Here is a 23151-nt window from a genome sequence, read left to right as displayed (position 1 = left end):
CAATCCCACAGAGAGTCGGGTGAGAACAGGTCCCCACGCCCGGCCCCCACCAGGCAGCCCCGGGGCCACCAGTCTCCTTGGGGTGGGCAGGGCCAGGCACTCAGCCCTTCTGAACAGAGACGGGACAAGCACTCCATCAGGGCACCCCAAGGGCTGGTGTAGATATACCTGCAGCCCCAGGATCCCTGTGGGTTTAAGGGTGAATTTTCATCCTTTTGGAGGAAAAAAAATGAGCTGGGAGGCCTGGTTTCTGCTGCTGCTGCTGTGTTCCAGTGCTCGGGCCACCGCACCCCACAGGTGGAAGAGGGGTGAGTCCCACCTACTGTGTTCTCTGCATTGATTTATTGCTTGGTGTTCTCTCTTTATTTTAGGAGCAGGGAGAGAGGAGGGGTAGGTAGAAGGAATTCAGAAGCCCTGTGCCCTCCTTGTGTCTCGTCTCTATCAATGGCTTTTGTGCTTCTTTTTTAAGATGTATTAACTCACTGCGAGAGAGTGAGAGGGAGCTAAGAGGACTGCTCTGGCCACACGTGGCAGTAGGGATCCTAGCTGGGGCCTCAGGTGTGTAAGCCTGCTCTCTCCACACTGAGCCACCTCCCCAGCTGCAGCCTTTCTGCTCCCTGGTGTGTTTTCTCCTGTTCCAGAAGGGTATGGGAGAAAGACACTGAAATGAATCAAAGAGGCTGGGGTGGAGAAGCAGAGGGCATCCTTTCTGGCACCCCAAAGCCAAGTCACTATGGCTTCTAGGCAACCTTGAGCTCCCCCAGAAGCAGCCTGCGCAGATCAGGTACCCAAGTCTGAGACTCCTGTGTGAGTATGGGAATGCCAGAAGCAGGCATAGGGATATAGTCCCAGGCAGGGGAGAAGGAAACTCAGTGACAGAAGGAAGTAGGAAGCCCTTCTGGTTTGAGGAGCTATCTCAGTGGACAGGACTTACATGCCTGACAGCCCAGGTTCAATTCCTGGTACTGTATGACAGAGCTGAGAAGTGCTTTGGTCTATTTCTCCAACTCATAAAAATGATTTTGGGGGTAGGGGTTGGTATGTGTTTGTAAAAAAAAAAAAGTATATATATATATATATATATATATATATATAGAGAGAGAGAGAGAGAGAGAGAGAGAAAGCACTTTAGTATCCAATGCCTGTCTGCTTAGGGCTCCCACCCCCACTCCCCAAATCCTGGCCACCCTGGCCCACTCCCAGTACTCAGTAGAGTACTTCCCATGCTGCCAGCTAGCAGGCACTGGTGGGCCTCTAGCCAGTGAGAGTTCATGGCTGTCAGAAGTAAAGACCTGGAGGGAGAGCCAGCCACCCATTTCTTTGAATTCTCCATCCTGGAGAGAACTAGGAAAAGTGAGGTTCTTGGTTGTTACACAAAATTCATGGTGAGATGAAGAGTGGGAGCGAGAGGAGAATGCCAGGGAACGAAGGTAGGTCAGTGTAAGGGACAAGGGACAGAGGGCACCTGGGAGGAAGCGAAAGTCACTACATTTATTTGGAGTGTGATCCCCTCATGTTTAAGGTTGGGGTTAAGGACTTGTCATTCCTCGGAGCTGAACTGGGAAATGACTGATTACCACCCAGAGACAAATAATTAATGAACATTTCCCTTTATTTTCCTGGTGACAGCTTTATATACACACAGTGTACACACACACACACACACACACACACACACACACACACACACACACCACTTCTAGCTCATCTTCTATCCTATGCATAAACTTCAGAGCAATTTCTCCTGGAAGCAGAGAGCTTTAAAAAAGCATTGGCATTGTATTCTGTCACTTACTCCTGTGCATCACTGGAATCTTCCTTTCTTGGCCTATGAAAAAAAAAGGAATATCCGGGGCTATGAAATAGCTTCATGTAGAAGAACATATGCCTACATGAAGTCCTGGGTTCAAATCCTGACACCATCTGATAGAACATGGAAGCAGCGGGGGAAACTCCAGAAATGGTGAGGTGGTGCTGTGGTGTTTCTCTTTCCCTCCTCTCCCTCTCCTTCTCTCTCTCCCTTCACGAAATTAAAAATTAACAAAACACTGTGCCAGGGCATGCACTCAGTGGTAGTCTTACACTCAGGGCCCTGGGCTTATTCCCAAATTCTGCATTAAGAAAAGAAAAAAAAAAAGGAGATGTGTGGTGGTATACCCGGCTGAAGACACACGTCACTGTGTGTAAAGATCAGAGTTCAAGTCTCTGGTCCCCATATGCAGGGCTGCAGGTATCTCTCTAACTCTCTGTATTTCCCCCTCCCCTCTCAATTCCTTCTGTCTCTAGCCAATGAATAAACATCATATTTTTTTAAAAGGAGAAAAAGCATATTCATTCTTCCTAAAAGTCAAATTGGGTGACTTGATTTATCACGAGACTAGAGGACACAATAGCTACATCAGGAGTGGGGCTGCAAGGATGTCAGATTGAAGTTCTGCTTCTAGTTGGCTGTATGATCGCAGTAACCTCTCTGAGCATTATTGCACTCACAGGTAATATATTAACAACAGCCTCACTGTGTTGTCTTGAGGACCACTTTCAGACCTGTAAACTAAGTGACTATGGGGGTGACTCAATGAGAAGACCCCAAATTCGATCTCTGAAACCCATTGATCACAAGTGCTGTTATGTCTGTCTGTCTGCCTCTCATTAAATAAATAACTCTTTTTTTAAGAAGTAAAAAAAGCAGTTTTTGTAAATGCAATGCTTAGTAAGTGCTGAGGGACTATATAAAAGTTAGCCATTTGTTTCAAATGGGGGAAAATGTCTTTAAAGAGAATTTTTGGTTCTCAGCAGAAAGTTCTATGGCAACATCCTCAGAGCTGCAGCTCTGGCTGGGCCCCCTTCTCTGGGAAAGGTCTGCGCCCAGTGAGTTCCCAGGAAGCCACTGCAGCAGAAAGAGGCCGAAGTGGCAGCCCATGTGATGGTGATGCTTGGTGCCAGCATTCAGAACCACAGAGTCGTCTTCCAAAGCCTCTCACTTACTTGATTATTTTTCTTCCTTCTTAACATGTTTTTCTCATTCAGAGAAGAATACACCATTGCTATCAGTTTTCTCCTAAGACAGAGTCACAAGCAAATAAGAAATAACTTCTCCAAATGTATTGTTCCTTTCACCTTGTTCCTGTCCCCCACCTCACCATTGGCCTAGTGGGGGGAGCTCTCTTTAGAGATGATGTTTTCACTTATATTGTTAGTTGGTTCCTTAAGAAGCAAAGCAGGGGAGGGGTGTTGAGCAGTAGCACAGAGGGTTAAGTGCATGTGGCACAAAGAGCAAGGACCAGCGTAAGGATCCCAGTTCAAGCCCTGGCTCCCCACCTGCAGGGGACTGGCTTCACAAGCGGTGAAGCAGGTTTGCAGGTGTCTTTCTCTCCCCCTCTCTGTTTTCCCCTCCTCTCTCTATCTCTCTCTGTCCTATACAACAATGACAACATCAACAACAATAATAACAACAACAGTATCAACAACTGTCCTATAAACAGTTATCTCCTTCCTCTGCCCTGACCCAATAAAATGGTTTGCAAAAAGAAAAAGAAATAGTGAAGTGAGAACACCTCCCCACAAGATCATCCTCCTCCACTCCCTCCCAGCCTCCAGTCTCTCCTCACCATGCCACCCCAGCCTCTACCCTCCCCAGCTCCCCCATTCCCTGCTCCCCCCACACCGGGCCCCAGCTCCACCCTCCTCAGCAGCCTTTACTGTCTTCCTCCCATGCCAGGAAATAAACCACAAAGGCGCCCACCCTGCTGTTGCCTCTCCCTGCCTTTCTCCAAGAGGAGCTCTCTAGGATATGAAATATTTCTATTTTAGAGGTCCCACTTGTTATATTGGGTGCTGAGGATCTCACTCAAGGCCTCATACATACAAAGCTACATCCTTAATCACAGGCTCTTTTATTTTTTTCTTAATTAATTATTTTTAGATAAAGACAGAGAGAAAGGGACCTCAGCACCAAAACTTTCTTCAATGCTATAGGGAGCCAGGCTTAAACCTGGCTTGCACACATGGCAAAGCAACATGCTATCCAACTGAGTTATTTCACTGGCTCCCAAATTTTTTTGTAATCACAGCACTGCTCAGCTCTGGCTTACGGTGGTGCTGGGCATTGAGGCTAGGATCTTGGAGCCTCAGGCAGGAAAGACTTTTTCCATAACAGTTATCCTATCTCGCCAGTCCAGAATATGCCTTTTAAAGGGGAAAAGATTAATTTATTAGAGAAAGAAAACAGTGAACCTACTAGCATATGGAGTGTGGGTGACCTAACCCAGGGCCTGCTGAACCATCTCCTTGGTCACAATAAAGACCAGAACGCTGGTCAATTTCGGCACAGATGGTGCCAGAGATCAAACCTGGGACCTTGAGCATGTAAATAAATCCTGTGCTTTGCCACTGAGTCACCTCCATGGGCCCCATAGAGTCTTATTTGTTTATTTATTTATTTATTTATTTATTTATTTATTTATTAAGGAGGAGCCAGGTCCTTGCATCTGCACGATTTCACACATCCAGGCTGCTTTACTTTTCTGTTTAGTTTTATTAGTGATTTAATATTGATTTACTAAATTACATGTCAACACAGGTGTAATTCCATACTGTTCCCCCCACCAGAGTTCTGAATAACCCAACTGCTGTAAACTATAGCAGTTTTTCTAAGGGTGCAGGTATGGATAAACTAGTATTTCTACAACTATCTGTCTATATTTGTATATAATTGCGCCCCCTTTTTTTAAAAGGTTTCATCTTCTCTTCCTTTTCAGGCTACACATAACCCTATTACTACATCCAAATGTCCCTTTCTTTTGCCTCTTCTCTCTGCTGGTCTTGATAAAGTTGGACTTGAGAACCCTCTTATCCTCTTCCTACTATCACTTACACACACACACACACACACACACACTGTATCAAAATTCCTTTTGGGGTGCAGAATATAGGAGTTCTGGATTTTTTTAACATTTTCTATTTTTATTTGTTTATTATTGGTTGAAGATAGAGAGAAATTAAGAGGGGAGGGGAAGATAAGGAGGAAGAAAGACAGAGAGACAACTACAGCTCTACTTCACCACTTGTGAAGTTTTCCCCCTGCAGGTGGGGACCAGGGGCTTGAACCTGGGTCCTTGAGCACTGTGGTGTGTGTGCTTAGCCAGGTGTACCACCACCTGGCTCCAGGAGTTCTGCCTTCTATAATTGCTTCTCCTCCTCTGGACATGGTGGACATTGGCAGGTTGATCCATACCCCCAGACCAGGCTGCTTTACCATTCTGATAGAGAGATAAAAATAGTGGGGGGGGCAGGTGGTTGAACACACATGTTACAATGTGCAAGGACTGGGGTTTGAGCCCTTGGACCCCACCTGCAGGGGAAAAGCTTTGCGAGTGGTGAATCAGTGTTGCAGGTATCTCTCTGCTTCTCTCCCTCCCTATCTCCCCCTTCCCTCTCAATTTCTGGCTGTCTCTATCCAATAAATAAAGACACTTTAAATAATTTAGAGGGAGAGAGAGAGAGAGAGAGCAAGAGAGACCCTAACACCTCCCATGAGGTGATGGGGCTTAAACCCAAGGCCTTGCACTTGCCTGGTGAGCACACTGCACTCCCTACATTCTTCTTCGTTGGAAGAGCAGTTTAGAAGCTGAGTAGTGTTGCACCTGCTTGAGTGCACACATTATGGGGCACACAGACTCAGGTTCTTCACCCCCCCATTCTCTACCATCAGTGGTGAGGCAGGGCTGCAGCTGTCTCTCTCTCTCCCACTATCTCCCTCCCCCCTTAACTTCTCTCTGTTTCTATCCAACATAAATAAGTAAATAATATAAGTAAATAAATGTTGGGCAGGGGAAATAGCATAATGTTTATGTAAACATACTCTCATACCTGAGGCACCCAGGTACCAGATTCAATCCCCTGCACCACCAAAAGCCAGAGCTAAACAGTGCTCTGGTAAAAGTAATAATATAATTATAATAATAATAATAGTATAAATAGATAAAAGTTATCAAGCTACTAGACTATTAAAAATTTATTTAGAAAGAAAATCAGACTTCCAATAGAATACAGGTCATTTTGAGGTATTCCTTCTAGTGTGTGTGTGTGTGTGTGTGTGTGTGTGTGTTTTGCTGAGCATCCCAGGTATAGCCGCCTCATCTACTCCAGTCACTCCACAAGGCAGGTACTGCTCCCTTCACTGGCAGGGAGGGATGCTGGGGTATGTCCAGATCACTTAGATGGAAGGTTCCAGCTGGATCTGACACCCTAGTCCCACTTTCCTCAGATTCACCCTGTCTTTGGTGGCAGCTTCTCACTGTCACTAATCACTGGCCACCTTCATTCCCAGACCATCCCCCATCCCCAGCTATCAAACCAGCCCTTTCAGAAGCACTCCCAGGGGACCCCAACATGTGGGGACTCAGATCCTGGCTGTGCTCAGAATGTCCCCATGTCTCTCAAGGGCTGGTCCAGGAGCAGAAACAGCAAATGACATCAGTCGGGTCTGGCAAAGGCTCTTTTATGAACAACAGTATTTCCTTTCCACACCCACCATGGTTTCCATGGAAGAACTTCAACTGATTCATTGACAGGCTGCCTTTTGGCTCCATCTGGGCTGTGGTTTGAAACCCTGCCAGCCAGCTTTTTGGCACAAGTGTCTGGCTACTATGTGAAAACCACTGTTCTAGTGAACGTATGTGGAGGAAGGAGATTTTCATCCCAGGTCATCAAACCATCAAAGAATAGTTCAAGATGCAAAGCAAAGACAAGCGTTTCCACTGAAGGGACCTCAGTCTGACCATCCAGGCTGTGAAACGTGCAGAAACTCCAGGGTGGGACAGACAGGTGACAAGGGACAGCCTCTAGGAACCTCCCAGGCTAGAGCTGGGGCCTCCTCAGAGATAAAGATGGGGTCTGGAACCAGCAGATAACACTGACTTTCTGGCCATTGGCCAGGACCTGGGACTGCAAAGATCTTCCAGAATCACCCTGCCAGAGAAGGATCTTCTAAGACATGGAAAAAGATAGTGTTTTAGTGACAAACTGTCATATTTATGTACTCTTATGGGTTTGTTTATTCATTCAACAAACAGCCACAGGCAGGAGGGTAGGTGTGGCAGATTGAATTATGAGCAAAACAGATACAGTCTTGACCATCACCAGGTATCTCCTTGGTGGACTGGGACTTCAAGATGAAAGAATTTAAGGGAGACACGGGTGGTGGTGGCAAGGAAATGGTGTTGTTTTATTTGTTTATTTGACACTAAGGTTTTTATTAGGGCTTCATGCCTGCATGATTCTACTTCTCCCAGTGGACTCTGTCATTGTTTTTTATTTTTTTACTTTTCTTAGTGACACCAGGGTTGTTGCCGGGGCTTAGTACCTCATAGCAAATCCACCATTCCTGGAAGCTATTTTTTTTCCTTTTTTAAAATTTTTTTTCAGATAAGACAGATAGAAATTGAGAAGGCAGGGGGATACAGAGAGAGAGAAAGAAAAAGAGGCACCCACAGATCTGCTTCATCACTAGCAAAGCTTCTCACCTGCAGGTGGGGAGCAGGTGCTTGAACCTGGGTCCTTGTCCATGGTAACTTGTGAGTTCAACTGGCTGTGCCACTGCCTAGCCTCATTATTTTTTTTAAGATAGTGAGAGAAAGGAAGAAGGAGAGAGAGAAATAGAAAGTAGAGACATCATAGTACTGTTCCACCACTTGTGAAGCTTCCCCTCTGCACAATGCTACCATGTGGGTGGCTGTGAGCCTGGACCTGGGTCTCCCCACAGGGTGAAGTGTGTGCTCTATTTGGGTGTGTGTATTGAGAGCATAGTTAAACCAAAGAGGCCCCAAAGTGAAAATTGGCAAAAAGTTTTGCCAAAGAGATCCACAAAGGTTGTTAAAGAGCTAGAACACATTGGAACTTTATTAAGACGGTAATTAAAGAAAAGTTAAGAAAAGTTCAGGCAATGGTGCACTCAGTGATATTCACACAATACCATGTGTGAGGACCTAGGTTCTAGTCCCTGGTCCCTACGTGCAAAGGGAAACTTTATTAATAGTGATGCAAGTGTCTCTCTCTCCCCCTCTCTGTGTTTCCATAAGAAAAAGAAGGAGGGAGGGAGGGAGGGAGGGAGGGAGGGAGGGAGGGAGGAAGGAAGGAAGGAAGGAAGGAAGGAAGGAAGGAAGGAAGGAAGGGAGGGAGGGAGGCCACTCTGGGAGGTAGTGGAGTCATACAGGCACTAAGCCCCAGCAATGATGTTGGTGGCAAAAAAGGAGGAGAAGGAGAAAGAGAAATAGGAGGAGGGAGGGAGAGGAGGAGGGAGAGAACAGAAAAGCCAAGGAATTTTTTTCCCCACACAGAACGGAGAAGGGGCAGTGTCAAGGGTGTGGATGGTCCAGTTTTTCCCCCAATTCAGGATGGTATCACAGGGTCAGGGTCAGTTGCTTGATCCTGTCCTGTGCCAGGCAGGTTGCCTGGGTCCCTGGGTGGGCAGCCATGGTCCCCGGTTTCTCCAGTCTTCATCAGTCAAGGTCCTCAGGGTTTGTCATGGTTGACAGTGGAGACTTGATGGGCCCTGGACTTCAGGGATGTGTTGTTTTGGTGACTGCTGTTGTCCTGTCCTTTGAGATTGAGGGGAAGGAGTCTGCATGCACAGACCTGGAGAAACTGCTCCTAACATGGTGTAACTTTAGGAGCTTCTCTGTTCACCTGGGCCTGCAATTTCAGTGACTTCCAATGGTAGCATCCCCACCTACCTTTCGACTCAGACCAGTATCTCTGCTTTCTATCCTGACCTTAGTAGTGAGTGTCTACCATGCATGGGACTAGCATCCCACTGGGGAGAAATAGAGCATGAATGTAGATGCAGATGGGCATCTGGTTCCTTGCATGTCAGTATGTTAGAGACAGAAAATAGAGGATCATTGCTTTGAATAAGGCTGTCAGAGAGAGCCTCCCTGAGGAGGTGACGGATGACCAGAATGAAAACTTCAAACAAGCCAGGCAACCTCTAGAATATTCTGGCAGAAGAAAAAGCTATAGAAAGGTCCTGTGGTAGAGCACAGTGTGCTCAGAGGACTATAGGTAGGTCTGTGGAGGGAGGTCCTGGGCCACGGGAGAAAGCAACTAAGTTCATAGAAAGGCTATGAGAAGGCAGTGCCTGATAGCCTGTTGGAGACCTGTGGCTTTTACTCTGAGTGAGAGGGGAGGTCACTGAGGGTTCTGGACTGAGGAGTGGCATCAGCTGACCTTGTATAAGGTCATACAATGGCTTTAGTTGTTACGTTAAGAAGGGTTGAGGCCAGCCTGGGAATCAGTTTAATTGGAAGAGCACAGGACTTGTGCATTTCATGCTCCTGGTTCAATCTCCTGCACTGAATGTACCAGAGCGGTGCTTGAGTTCTCATCACCCCCCATTGCTCTCTCCACTCTTTCATGTGAAATAAAAGAACTCTGTATAGAGAAGAAAGAAAGAGGCCAGGTGGTGATGCACCTGGTTGAGTGCACATGTGACAAAGTGCAAGGACCTGTTTTCAAGCCCCTGGGCCCCACGTGCAGGGGGAAAGCTTTGCGAGTGGTAAAGCAGTGTTGCAGGTGTCTCTCTGTCTCTCTCCCTATTATCTCCTTTCCTCATGATTTATAGCCGTCTCTAGCCAGTAAATAAAGAGAAAGAATAAAAAGAAGAGAGAGCAAAGAAGTCATTTTGAGGAGGTAAACAGATGGGTTGTGGGAGTCGGGTGGTAGTGCAGCGGGTTAAGCGCATGTGGCACAAAGCGCAAGGACCGGCATAAGGATCCCGGTTCGAGTCCCAGGCTCCCCACCTACAGGTGGGGGGGGGCACTTTACAGGTGGTGAAGCAGGTCTGCAGGTGTCTATCTTTCTCTCCCCCTCTGTCTTTCCCTCCTCTCTCCATTTCTCTCTGTCCTATCCAACAACAATGACATCAATAACTACAACAATAAAAAACAACAATGGCAACAAAAGGGAATTAATTAATTAATAAGAAAAATATTTAAATTATTCATAAAAAAAAGAGATGGGTTGTGCTTTGACAGCTTAGCAGTAAAACACTGGACTTGTAACCATGCAATCCCAGTTTTAATCTCTGGCACCCTATATGCCAGTGTGAAGTGGTGCTCTGGTCTCTCTCACAAAACTAGACTTTTAAAAAATTAATAATAACAACAACATCCCAGACGGTGGAACAGTGAGAAAGCATTGTACTCTTCATTATGAAGTCCCAACGTTGAGCCCCAGTGTCACACACGCCAGAGTAATGCTCGGGGTCACTCTCCCTCTCTCTCTCCCCACTTCCTCTTCTCTCTCTCGTTAAGAATAAGTAAATCTGTGAATAAATAAAAATTAAAAGATCATCACCAAAACATTAAAAAGAAACAAAAAAGTAAACAAACATTTTTTTTTTCAATCATCATTGAATGACTGCAAAAAAAAAAAAAGTTGAGGATATGTTGAAGAAAACAATTATGGGGTATTTGACCTTGCACATCATGTTATTATAAAACTAAGGGAGGCATTTAAATCATATGTGTGATTGACTCCAGATCATGCCTAGACCCATATGCTTGTATTCACCTGTAACTAGCTACCAACATCTTTTCTGAGGTTAATTCAGAAATGAAAGCATGCTTAATCTCTGGGAAGAGGCATCTACATCAAGATATCATTGTTCACTCAATCAGATTGGGTTGGGTTTGGAAACCTGCAAGTCTGGCTTTAACCACCGCCCACCCTTCCCCCCAGTCCTATCACAAACTAATTGGGTGGCTTAGGACAGACAGTTCCCCAGTAGAGTGCACATATTACCAAGCATAAGGACCCAGGTGGAAAGGAAAGACACACACATACACACAGAGAGAGAGAGAGAGAGACCTGCAGCATGGTTTTACCACTCATGAAGCTTCCCGCAGCAAGTAGGAACTGGGGGGTTTGAACCCTGGTCCTTGTGCACTGTAATGTGTGTGCTCGACCAGGTGCAGCACCACCCAGACCCCACAATGCAATATCAGTTCAATCCACAGATTTATAAACTGGGGTGAGAGCCTATGAAATAGCTTTAAGCCCAACCCATAAACCACTGAAGGATTTTCTCTCTCTCCCTCTCCCTCTCCCTCCCTCTCCCTCTCCCTCTCCCTCTCATTCTCTCTCTCTCTCTCTCTCTCTCTCCCCCCCCCGGATACTTTCTATTTATATAAAAAATATAAAAAAGAAAATATTTAAAAAGAGGAAAGAGACACATGGGGAAGATAATGCAGCATTAGTACACAGGGCTTCCATGTGAGAAGTACCAGGTTCAGGTCTCAGAATCTAATCAATAGTGAGAGTTGTGCTCTGGAAGAAAAAAATGAATTTGTAAGGACCAGAAGACAACTAACCCCATGAAATACATGTCTTAGGGTTGAGGGGGTGCTCAGGGAAAGGAGCTCCTGAGGATATTTTTTTTTCTAAGTCCACACACTTGGAACAGGGACACATGCTTAGAGCATAGAGATTTGCACATGAAAAGTGGATTTCTAATTGATGGAGGGCTACTTTTACACTATGGAAAGAGGGAGGAGCCAATGAAAAGTGAGCGCTGGGGTGACATCAGAAAGTATATATATGGGGGACAGAAGGATGAGAAGGGGTCTTATGGGTTCCCTGCTTCTCTCACTCTATTTTGGGTCCAGTAGGCCCTTGGGACATCCTTTTCCTGAGTCTCTTCTCTTTTTTCTAAAAATCTATATTTGCACAATTAAATAAAGGATCCAGATATTTCACCCTTGAATTTGTGTCCTGTTCCAATTTCTTTTCATCTGAACTACAATGAACCTTAGGTAGACCTCCGCACGTGGCCACATTGGGTCCACCAAAACATTACCATGTGTACAGCCTGGGATCAAACCCCAGCACCATAGGGGATTGTCGCAGACCTGAAAAAGCCCCTTGCTGTAATGCATACATATATGTCAATATATATTTAGATAATAATAATAATAATAAAAGTCAATCAGGGAATGGGAAGATCATGCAGGGGAAGGGTTGCTGGTCCAGGAATCCCCTTCCCCAACAACAACAACAAAAATCTTTCTGAGATAACTCTGAAGAGCAGCCAACTCAGAAACCACTGAAATGGAACTCCCTTGGCATGCCCAGGGGCCTTCTGGGGAGACTTCAGCAGGGGTCTCTCATCTCTGCCAGCTTTCATGTCCCCCACCACTTCAAGCTGGTCACTTGATTTTTTTATTTCTTTTTCAAATTTTGTTTATGACTTAATATTTGATTTATAAAACTATGTGATGATCGGGGTATAATTCTGCACCTTTTCTACCACCAGAGTTCTGTGTTGCCATTCCCTACACTGGAAACATCAGTAGTTCTCCCAAGGGCAGAAATACGGGGTGACCCTTATTTCTATAACTATCTATATTTATATATATTTGCCCATTGTTTTTCTATGGTCTTGCCTTCTCTTGGTCTTGCTTTCTAAGTCATACCTACACCTATTACTACTTGTAAATGTCCTTCCTTTTTTCCTCTTCTCTTTCTGGGTCCTGATGGGAGTTCAGAGTCCTCTGGTCATCTTTCCCTAATATTTGGTATGGACCAGAATTCTTTATGGGGTGCAGAAGATAAGAGTGAGTTCTGGCATCTGTTATTTCTTCTCTGCTGAACATAGGCATTAGCAGGTCAATCCATACCCCCAGCCTTTTTCTATCTTTGCTTAATGGGATAGGGCTCTGTAGAGATGAGGTTCCAGGACACATTGGTGAAGTCAACTGCCCAGGAAAGTCAGGATGGAATCATAGTAGCATCTGCAACTTGTTGCAAGCTGGTCACTTTCCCGACTGACTGGCTGAGGTCAAAGCCAGACAGAGGGAGAAGGCAATGTGCCCACAGCAGCCCAGCGAGTTCCCCCTTTTGTCTCTTGCAGCTTTACTCTTCCCCGCTGCCCACCGGCCAAAGAGGTCATCATCCATGCCGCTGAACCCTGTGTTTCAGACTTCCCTGGAGGATGTAGAGCTGCTCTTTGAGGTAAGGGGGGCAGGAAGGGACAGCCAAGACAAGTCACCTAAAGGGCATTGCAACTTCCTGCTCTTTTCTGGAACACCTGAAAGTGAGCAGCTTCTGCTACCACTGGGAACCAGCCTAAACTCACTCTGTGCTTCTCAGATGTGTTGTAACTGGCAGGGTGGCACTAGGAGTTCAGCCCAGGTAGAACTCAACATTAGGTGGGGTCCAGAGGGTTCCCCAGCAGCATGCAGACAGCAGAGTGGGGAGATTAGTAGGAGTAATCAGCAGCATTCAGGCAAAAGAATGTCCCCTGTCAGGTAGAGCTGTGTTCCCAGTCCCTGCATACCATGACAGTTTGGTTTCTGGCAGTCCAAAATCCCCCCACCCCCAACTCTCCAAAAGCCACTTATACCTACTTTCACACCTCCACCACTGAGACTTCAGTCCCCCTCCAAGAAGAAGGTAAATCTCCCCAAGGCCACTTGGCTTGGTTCAAAAGGTATAATCCCAAATTCAAGATGTGAGCTTGGATCTTGGCTTTACCACCTATTAGCTTGGTGGTCTTGCAGATGTCACCCATCATTTTTCTCTGAGCCAGAATTGCCCTGAATTTTTAATAGCTCTTTTTTATTATTATTTTTTAATTTTTATTATCTTTATTTATTGGATACAGACAGACAAAAATTGAGAAGGAAGGGAAAGAAAGAGAGGGAAAGAGAAAAGAGATAATCTGCAACACTGCTTCACCACTCGAAAAGCTTCCTCCCAGAAGGTAGAGACCAGGGCCTCAAACCTGGGTCCTTACACATCGTAACATATGCACTCAACCACCACCACCTGACCCCTTGCATTGAATTTTTTTGGAATATCCTAAGTAAATTAATTTATTCAAAGTTCAAGAAATATTTAGTTGATTTAAGATATGAGTATATAAATATTTCCCTTACATCTCATATATATTACTCCACAGAAGTATATCATACATCTAGGTCAAACTCCTATTTTTATTTGGGGTTGTGTGAAATTTATCCCATATCCTACATTTACTGAATTTCTTTTTTTTTAATTAACTTCCTTTTATAGCCTTTGATTTTTGCTATGTTATGTTACGTTACGTTATATTATATTTTATCAAAGAACAGCTCAACTCAGGTTAATGGTGGTGTGGGGCATTGAACTACAGACCTTTGGTGCCTCAGGCACGAAAGATTCTTTTGTATAACCATTATGATATCTCCCAAGTCCTTTGTTGTTTTTTATTTTGTTTACCATCAAGTATCTCTGGGGTTCAGTGCCTGTGGGGCAAATCAGCTCCTCTTGATGGCCATTTTTTTTCTTTATTTGATAGGACAGAAATAAATTGAGAAGGGAGGGTGCCAGTCTAGCTTGGCGGATGGGAGACTGACAACCAGGGACTCATGGCTAAGCTGGGAAAGCAGTTCAATCTTTATTGACGAGCGAGGATGCAGTTCAACAATCTAATCTCTTCTAATCTCTCCTCATTAGAAAGCCCTGTCTTTTATGTCTCCTGAGGCAGAAGTGTCAGGAAGAGGAAGTAGGTAGGATAGGGGGTGGGGAGAAGGAAAGTAGCGTGTGAACCAGTGGGGATTAAACCCGTGAATACAATGATTATGTAAATAGACCACAGCCTCAAGCAGTCTAACAGAAGGGGTCTTAGAAGCAGAATTTAGAAGCATACCAACAGGAGGGGAAGGGGTGTGGGTGGTAACACAGTGGGTTTAGTGCACAGAGCATGAAGTGCAAGGACCAGAGCAAGGATCCTGGGTTGAGCCCCCAACTCCCCACCTAGGGGGGTCGCTTCACAAGCAGTGAAGAAGATCCGCAGGTGTCTATCTGGGGGTCGCTCTGGGTTTCCCACCTCCCTGGCGACTGGTGACGGAGGGTGAAGCAGCCCCCTGGGAGATCTAGGGTGGCTCTGAGTGGCAAGGGTGTAGTGTGCAGAGAGGAAGAAGCCACACCAGACTTATCCAGCCCTGGGAGAAGCCTCAAAGGGTCAACTAGTTTATTAGGGGTATTCAAGCAAGCAGATATACTCATAGCCCAGAAATAAGGTTAAGGAAATCATCAACCCAAACACAATGCAACACAATGCATAGTTACATCTTGACCTACAAACTGTTTAATCACAACTGGAAAGTTACCTTACAAGGCTTGGTCATGAGCTTGACAATGCAATTTTCTCTGGGGATAAATTACAGGCACTTCAAAGCAGGGGGAGGGAGGGAGGGAGCAATGGAGTAAGATCAGGACATTTGCAGTGGATTTAAAGTCGGCCATACACAATACACAGTAATTCATGGCCTGTCTTAAGGGGACAGAGTGGCATGTACAGAAAGGTAGCCCCCATCCGAAGAACCCATCCATCATTAGTTCACAAGGTCAGGGGGGAACCTGCCATTGTCTCTACCCAGGAAGGGGAAGAACTCGGGGTCTACCCACTCAGACTCTCATGGAAACAATGGTCTGGACTTCCCAGACAGTGGCCCCATTTCCCGCATGCCCTCCTCTTTTCTTTTATAAAATGTAGAGGTAGTGGGAGTATGGACCGACCAGTCAACGCCCATGTTCAGCGGGGAAGCAGTTTCAGAAGTCAGACCTTCCACCTTCTGCAACCCACAATGACTCTGGGTCCATGCTCCCAGAGGGCTAGAGAATGGGAAAGCTCTCAGGGGAGGGGGTGGGATATGGAGATTGGGTGGTGGGAATTGTGTGGAGTTGTACCCCTCCTACCCTATGGTTTTGTTAATTAAGCCTTTCTTAAATTAAAAAAAAAATTTTTAAATGTAGAGGTAGATATGATAACCGAGATATTTAGAATCAAAATAGGATTGCTGAGGGTCAGTAGACAGAGGCCTATAAGGGTGAATGAGAGCCTGTGATAATGCAGCTGGTTTAGTGCACATGGCATGAAGTGCAAGGACCAGAGCAAGAATCCTGGTTTGAGCCCCAGACACCCCACCTGCTTCACAAGCAGTGAAGAAGATCTTCAGGCATCTATCTTTTTCTCCCCCTCTCTGTCTTCCCTTCCTCTCTCAATTTCTCTTTCTCCTATCCAACAACAACAACAATAACAAGGGCAACAAAGTGGGAGAAGTGACCTCTGGGAGCAATGGATTTATAGTACACCAAGCCTCAGCAATAATACTGGAGGCAAAAAAAAAAAGAAGAAGGAGGAGGAGGAGGAGGGGAAGATAAAAAGACAGAGAGACACCTGCAGTACTTACCTTACCACTTGGGAAGCTTCACTCCTGAAGAATGGGAGTGGGGGGCTCAAGCCTGGGTCCTTTCTCATTGAGATATGTGCACTTACCCAAGTACACCAACACCTGGCCCCCACTTTAAAGCAATTTTCTATAAGAATATCTTCTAAGGTACTTTTGTTATTTAATTTTAGATCATCAGCATTATTGGAATATAATTTGCAAACAATAAAAAGCAAGTTTCTAGTATCCAGAATGTTCAGTGTTCCCTCTTGGTCATTCACCATTAATTATCCCATGTTCTTTTTTTTTTTTGTCAATTTTGATATCACTTTATTGAGGAAATGTTGACCTGCAAGATTACTGTTATTGTCACAAAGGTACATGTCCACATCTCCCCAAGATAGGAATAAGCTCATTTCACCAACTCTCCTTGATTTTTAAGTAACAATGTCCAAAGCTCCTGTCCCACATTGACATCCTCCATGAACAATATTTGTCAGTCAGTATGTCTGTCTGTCTGTCTATCGAAGAAGAAGAAGAGGCAGCTTGTCATAGTTGAAGGGGAGATTCTAAATCCCATCTTGACTAAGTATGGAAAATGTGTCACCTTTGCCAATCCTACAGCATGGGCATCATATGAACATCATATGACAGTCTACAAAGAACAGACAGCAGCACAGAGGATAAAATGGAGCCAATAGTGACAGAGACAAAAATAAATCAGGAATGAGTTCAGGAGTTGTCAGTCAGACCCCTATTATGAAGTGGGCCCTGAGCAGGGAATGGTATGACAGACCCCCCTCCCAACTCTCAAAGGACAGGTGTGTGGTGACAAATCTCTGCTCCCCATCTAGTTCCTTCCACAGTTCTCTGAATCTCCCAAAATCTCAATGCTGACTAAAACATATCCAAAAATAATGTTTTACAAGACCTCTGATGGGTGGGAAAGAGAAAAGGAAAGAGAGGTTGGTGCAGGACACAAGAAACAGTCATTGGACCTTATATTTAAATTGTGGTATTGGATTAGAGGTTGTCCATGGGTGTTTCATTTACATTTCACAATATCTCAATGAATATCATTGCTATTGATCATTTCATGAAGAAGGCTTAGAGAAGTGAAGTAACTTATCCAAGGTTAAACAGTAATTGGGAAAGTCAGAACTGGAACCCAGGACTCTTGGATTCCAAAGCTCTTTCCACAGCTGCCTCCCTTGACAAAGATGCGAGAATGCTATAGTGTGGTATGAATCACCTGAAATGAATGAATCATCCCAAACACTGTGCATTCAGGTGAGAAGGTACATACATGTAACAATTCTGCTTCTTAACTGAGAAAATGTCCAGTCATCTCTATTCAAGAAAGCTGGCAATGGGCCATGTGGTGGTGCACTGGGATGAGAGCACGTTTCAATGCACAAGGACCCGGGTTCAAGCCCCTGGTCCCCACCTACAGGGAGGAAGCTTCACAAATGGTGAAGCAGTGCTGCAGGTGTCTCTCTCTCCCTCTCTTTCTCTCTCACTCTATCTCCTCCTTCCTCTCAATTTCTGGCTATCTCTAGCCAATAAATAAATAAAGATAATAAAAAGATTTTAATGAAGAAGGAGAAAGAAAGAGAAAGGAAGGAAGGAAGGAAGGAAGGAAGGAAGGAAGGAAGGAGGAAAGAAAGAAAGAAAGAAAGAAAGAAAGAAAGAAAGAAAGAAAGAAAGAAAGAAAGAAAGAAGAAAGCTGGAGGGTAGGCAGTAGTGCACTGGGTTAAGTGCACATGGTGTGAAGAGCAAGGTCCAGTGCAAGGATCCCAGTTTGAGCCCCCGACTCCCCACCCGCAAGGGGGTCACTTCATAAGTGGTGAAGCAGGTCTGCAGGTGTCTTTCTCTCCCCCTCTCTGTCTTCCCCTCCTCTCTCTATTTCTCTCTGTCCTATCCAACAACAAGAAGAATAACAACAACAACAAGGACAACAAAAAATAGAAGAAATGGCCTCCAGGAGCAGTGGTACAGGCACCGAGTCCCAACAATAACCCTGGGGGGAAAAAAACTACAAGAGACTGGCAAAAAGCTTGTGGGTCAGGTGATGGCATACCTGGTTGAGCGCACATGTTATAATGCTCAAGGTCCTGGGTTCGAGCCCCCAGCTCCCATCTGCAGGGAGAAAGTTTTGTGAGTGGTGAAGTGGTATTGCAGGTATCTCTCTATCACCTCCTTCCTTCTTGATTTCTGGCTGCTTGATTTCAATAAATAAATAAAGATAATACAAAAAAGCTTTTCTAACAGCTCACTTGGATAGTGTACTATTTTGCCATGCACACAACCCAGGTTCAAACCCAGCCCCCACTGCATTGAAGAAAGCTTTAGTGCTGTGGTCTCTTTCGCTTTCTGTCTGCCTCCATCTAAAAAATAATAATAATTATTAAGTAAGTAAGTATAAAAACCATATAGGCAGGCAAACACAAAAAGCATCTTAGGATACCTCTCAGAGCTAAGAGAAATGAAGCATCCTTGACTTAAAACAACCTTCCTGAACTTCTCCCAGGTAAGAACAGCCCACTTCCAGGTTAAAGCTGGCCCAGGGTGACATGGCTATGACCTAAACATGACCTCCCACCCCTGACTCTCCAGATGAAAGCATGGTGCTGATGACCAAGGGAAAGGGGCCGTGGCAGCCTCACCATGGTCCACATGCTTCATGTCTCTTTCCTCTGTATTTCTCATAGTTCCTGCTCTCTGAACTTGTCATCAGCCCTGACCTGGAGATCTCCATCATAGATGAAGAGCTAGCCTCCCTGCGCAAAGCCTCCACCTTCCGCAGCATCTGCAACGACGTGATCCCCAAACGCATCCCCGACATTCGCCGGCTGAGTGCCAGCCTCTCGGGCTACCCCGGCCTCCTCAAGAAAGAGGACTTTGAAAGGACAGCGCTGACCCTGGCCTACACCACCTACCGCACAGCCCTGTCCCAGGGCCACCAGAAGGACGTCTGGGCTCAGGCCCTTGTGAGCCTTTTCCAGGCCCTGAGACACGACTTGACTCGGTCCTCAGGCCCCAGGGACTGGCCGGGCAGGGACCCCCACACACAGTGATGAGGAAGGACTGCTTTTCCTGCTCTCTTTACCCAGCCCAGCAGCAAACAAAACACAAGCCACCCAGCCAGGAGGTGGCTCAGTAGCTAAAGTGCACACCTCCCATACATAACCTTGGGTGCTGGGGACTGGGTTGTGATGCACCCCGTTGAGCACACACATTACCATGCTCAGGGACAAGGTTTCGAGCCCCCACTCCCCATCTGCAGGGGGAGAGCTTCACGAGAGGTGCAGCAGTTCTGCAGATGTCTACCTTTCTTTCTCCCTATCACCCCTTCCTCTCTCAATTTCTTTCTGTCCTATCAAAAAAAATAAGAATGGAAAGAAAAAAGGGGGAAAAAATGGCCTCCAGAAGTGTTGAATTTATCCAGTAGGTAGGCAGACACCAAGCCCCAGTGACAACCCTGGTGGCAATTTAAAAAAAAAAAAAAGTGGGTAGCGCAGCGGGTTAAGCGCAGGTGGCGCAAAGCACAAGGACCGGCATAAGGATCCCGGTTCGAACCCCGGCTCCCCACCTGCAGGGGAGTCGCTTCACAGGCGGTGAAGCAGGTCTGCAGGTGTCTATCTTTCTCTCCTCCTCTCTGTCTTCCCCTCCTCTCTCTATTTCTCTCTGTCCTATCCAACAACGACAACTACAATAATAACTACAACAATAAAACAACAAGGGCAAAAAAGGGAATAAATAAATAAAATAAATATTTAAAAAATTAAAAAATAAATTAAAAATAAATTTTAAAAAGTGGGAGTCGGGCAGTGGCACACGTGGTTAAGCGCACATGGCGCAAAGCGCAAGGACCGGCATAGGGATCCCAGTTCCAGCCCGGCTCCCCACCTGCAGGGGAGTCCTTCACAAGTGGTGAAGCAGGTCTTCAGGTGTCTGTCTTTCTCTCCCCCTCTCTATCTTCCCCTCCTCTCTCCATTTCTCTGTCTTACCCAACAACAACAACATCAATAACCACAACAATGTCAAACAACAAGGGCAACAAAAGGGAAAATAATAAATAAATAATTGCAAAACCCCATGGAGTGCCCCGCGCCTCATTTCCAAAATCAAAAACACATGACAACTAACCGCAGAGTAGCAGAGACGGAAGAAGTATCACTGAGGCTCTTTGCCAGTGAACAGTTTCCATACAGGGATCCATGTCCTGGTGTGACCTGAGTGAAAGGAAGAGGCTGACGTGGCCATTCAGGATGCTTCCAGGGGCAGAATGGTTTGCCTGGTGACACTCAATGCTCAACGATGGTCACAGGCACCAAAGAGACAGGGTTGCCCCCTCCCCCACAAAATTGTGCAAGGCACAAAGAGAGGACAGTCTAGGGGTTCAGAGGTTTAGACATTTAGGCAGACAGCAGGAAGATTATGGGGCAGAGGCAGAGAGTTCTTTGGTTCTAAGGGACTGCCTTGAAGGGTTGAATGAGCATTTCTCTCAAGAATCTAGAATAAAATATAAAGAATCTAGACAGTGCCAACCAAAGGTACACTCCTCAGGTTTTCCAAAAGCCTCCAAGAGGAATTCATTAGGAGACAAGCCATGGACCTGGGAGATAGCATGATGGTAATACCAACAACTTCCTTGCCAGAGATTCCAAAGTCCCAGATTCAATCCTCAGCACAACCATAAGTCAGAGTTGAGGAGTGCTAAGGTAAAATAAATAAGTAAATAGGTTGAAATCTAGAAGATAAGTGATTTGGGCCAGGGGGTTGCTTAGTGGCTGAGCACGTGCCTATGTGTGTGAGGTTCTGTCATCAGCACTGAATATGATGGGGTGGTGCTCTAGTCTCTTTCTCTCTCTCTCTTTCTCTCTCTCTCTCTCTCTCTGTCTGTCTATCTATCTATTACAAAAATAAGAAATAGAAACTTTGGGACCTGAATGTCTTCACTCTTCATTTCTGAAGGCTGATTGACCTATTATAAAGAAGAAGCATGAAGGAGGCCACAGAAATGTCACAGTCACAGCTGGTTTTTTTTTTTTTAACAGAAAGGAAAAAAATGCAAGCCAATGAGAAGTTTATCTTAAGGAAGGAGGTACCATCAGGACCCACATTTGTCTGTCTGTCTATCTTCATGCTAAGTTAATCAGCATCCTCAGAGATTTAAGTGCTCCAAGTAAAAACGACTCAGAAGACAGCATTTCACACTTTCAAATGCCAAGACTTTCAGTTTGGCAATATCAACTTGGTATCTTTTTAAGCAATATACCAGAAACACTTTAAACTTTTACATAGTATTTCTTTATTGTTTCATATTAAGATAACAGTTGAAGGCATCCTAATAAAAGAATTGGGTATAATGAGCCCCCTCTCTGTCTCTGTCTGTCTCTCTCTCTCTCTTTTTCTCTCTCACACACACTCTTTATGGTGTTCCCAATTAAAACCAGCATTTAGGTGGATTTGACTTCCGGAGGTGGAGCTACGAGCAGCAGATCGCTTTCTCTCCTCTCCTCTCCTCCTCTCCCGGATCAACTAGGAATACCAAAGGAGACCACCCAGGACTGAAACAAGACAGGACTAGAACGACCACAGGAACCCAGTAAATCACCCATGAGTACAAACACATGTGGCTGGTGACAGAGAGGAGAGAGGAGCCTAAGGAGAGATTAAGTGACTGCTAACAGTTCAGCAGTTTTTCAGTTGAGACACCACCTCCAGTCTGCTCCACGAACAAGGGGACAGCTTAAGGGAGGAGAGGACTCCCCAGAGACTCACCAAGTGCAACTCTGAGTCTCCATTGCTACTACCCTCAGAATCTGGAGCAGTGGCAGGGAGGGACACCAGGGGACAGAGATCTAACCAGGAAACTCAGGAGAAGACCTATACCTCAGTGGCATAGCTGAGGGGCTGTGAAAGTCTCTTTGCATAACCACTGGATTATCTCGGCCACACCCTGCTTTATCTCTTGGTCAGGAGTCAGTGATTACGCTAAGAAGCCTATTGATAGTTTAAAAGCCCTCAGGCTCCCATAGCCTACAGGGAAGGGAAAAAAAAGAGGCTTTTAAACCACTGAGTTCCAACTCAGGGATTGAAAAAAGTGTTAACTTCCACCACTGTAAACCCTTTAATTAACTTTCTTAGACACAAGTCAATCCAGGCAATAGTGATCAATAATTTGAAAAGTACTGATAAAGGGAACTCATAACATAATATATAAAATGGCTAAAACAACAATAAAAAATATTGGAGACTCAAACCAGGACAAGAGTCCAGCTAAAAGTCCTCCAGAGGGTGAAGCACAAAACAACGAGTTCAACATCCAAACATTAGCTAAGGAAATAATAACAGGAGTGAGTAAAGAATTGAAAAAATTGTAATCAGAAATGAGGGAACAACAAATGAGAATATGGAAGAAAATTCTAATTATCTCATGGTTATTAGAGAGCTGAAAGCTGAAATCGCTGAGCTAAGAAGGCAACTAGCTGAACAAGCTAAAACAGAGCAGGGCAACAAAATAGATAAACTCCAGAAAGCAGTAGAGGGCAGAGAGAATAGAATCTATGAGGCTGAAGACAGAATTAGCAAGATCGAGGATGAATTAGAGACAACTAAAAAAGAAGTAAGAGATCTCAAAAAGAGATTAAAAGATACTGAAAACAACAACAGAGTCCTATGGGATGACTTCAAAAGGAACAATAGATGCATTATTGGCTTACCAGAGGAAGAAAGAGAAGGAGAGGAAGAAAGCATTTTCCAGGCCATAATAGCTGAAAATTTCTCTAGTCTAAACAACATCAAAGACATAAAGATTCAAGAAGCCCAGAGGGTCCCAAACAGAATTAACCCAGACCTAAAGACACCAAGACATGCCATACTTAGAAAGGAAAGGAATAAGGATAAAGAGAGGATCCTGAAGGCTGCAAGAGAA

The 23151-nt window shown here is 45.2% G+C and overlaps 1 protein-coding gene across 1 annotated transcript; it reads left to right on the top strand.

Annotated features, from left to right (window-relative positions):
* On the top strand, positions 1 to 19621 carry FAM180A (family with sequence similarity 180 member A). Its single transcript, XM_016194265.2, has 3 exons — positions 1 to 308; positions 12908 to 13008; positions 18923 to 19621. Exons 1-3 carry the CDS (start codon positions 230 to 232, stop codon positions 19286 to 19288), a joined length of 546 nt encoding a protein of 181 aa, XP_016049751.2. The 5' UTR covers positions 1 to 229; the 3' UTR covers positions 19289 to 19621.
* Positions 19622 to 23151: the final 3530 nt, after the last annotated feature.

The sequence above is a fragment of the Erinaceus europaeus genome, chromosome 8 (assembly GCF_950295315.1).
Source record: "Erinaceus europaeus chromosome 8, mEriEur2.1, whole genome shotgun sequence".
Lineage (NCBI taxonomy): Eukaryota > Metazoa > Chordata > Mammalia > Eulipotyphla > Erinaceidae > Erinaceus > Erinaceus europaeus.
This window is presented reverse-complemented; position numbering and strand designations above follow the sequence as displayed.

What these genes read in the sequence shown, in the direction of transcription:
- FAM180A (XM_016194265.2), top strand. Translation starts at nt 230, where the DNA reads ATGAGCTGGGAGGCCTGGTTTCTGCTGCTGCTGCTGTGTTCCAGTGCT. An exon ending in ACCCCACAGGTGGAAGAGGG is followed by an intron (nt 309 to 12,907) that starts GTGAGTCCCACC and finishes TGTCTCTTGCAG; the next exon opens with CTTTACTCTTCCCCGCTGCC. An exon ending in ATGTAGAGCTGCTCTTTGAG is followed by an intron (nt 13,009 to 18,922) that starts GTAAGGGGGGCA and finishes TATTTCTCATAG; the next exon opens with TTCCTGCTCTCTGAACTTGT.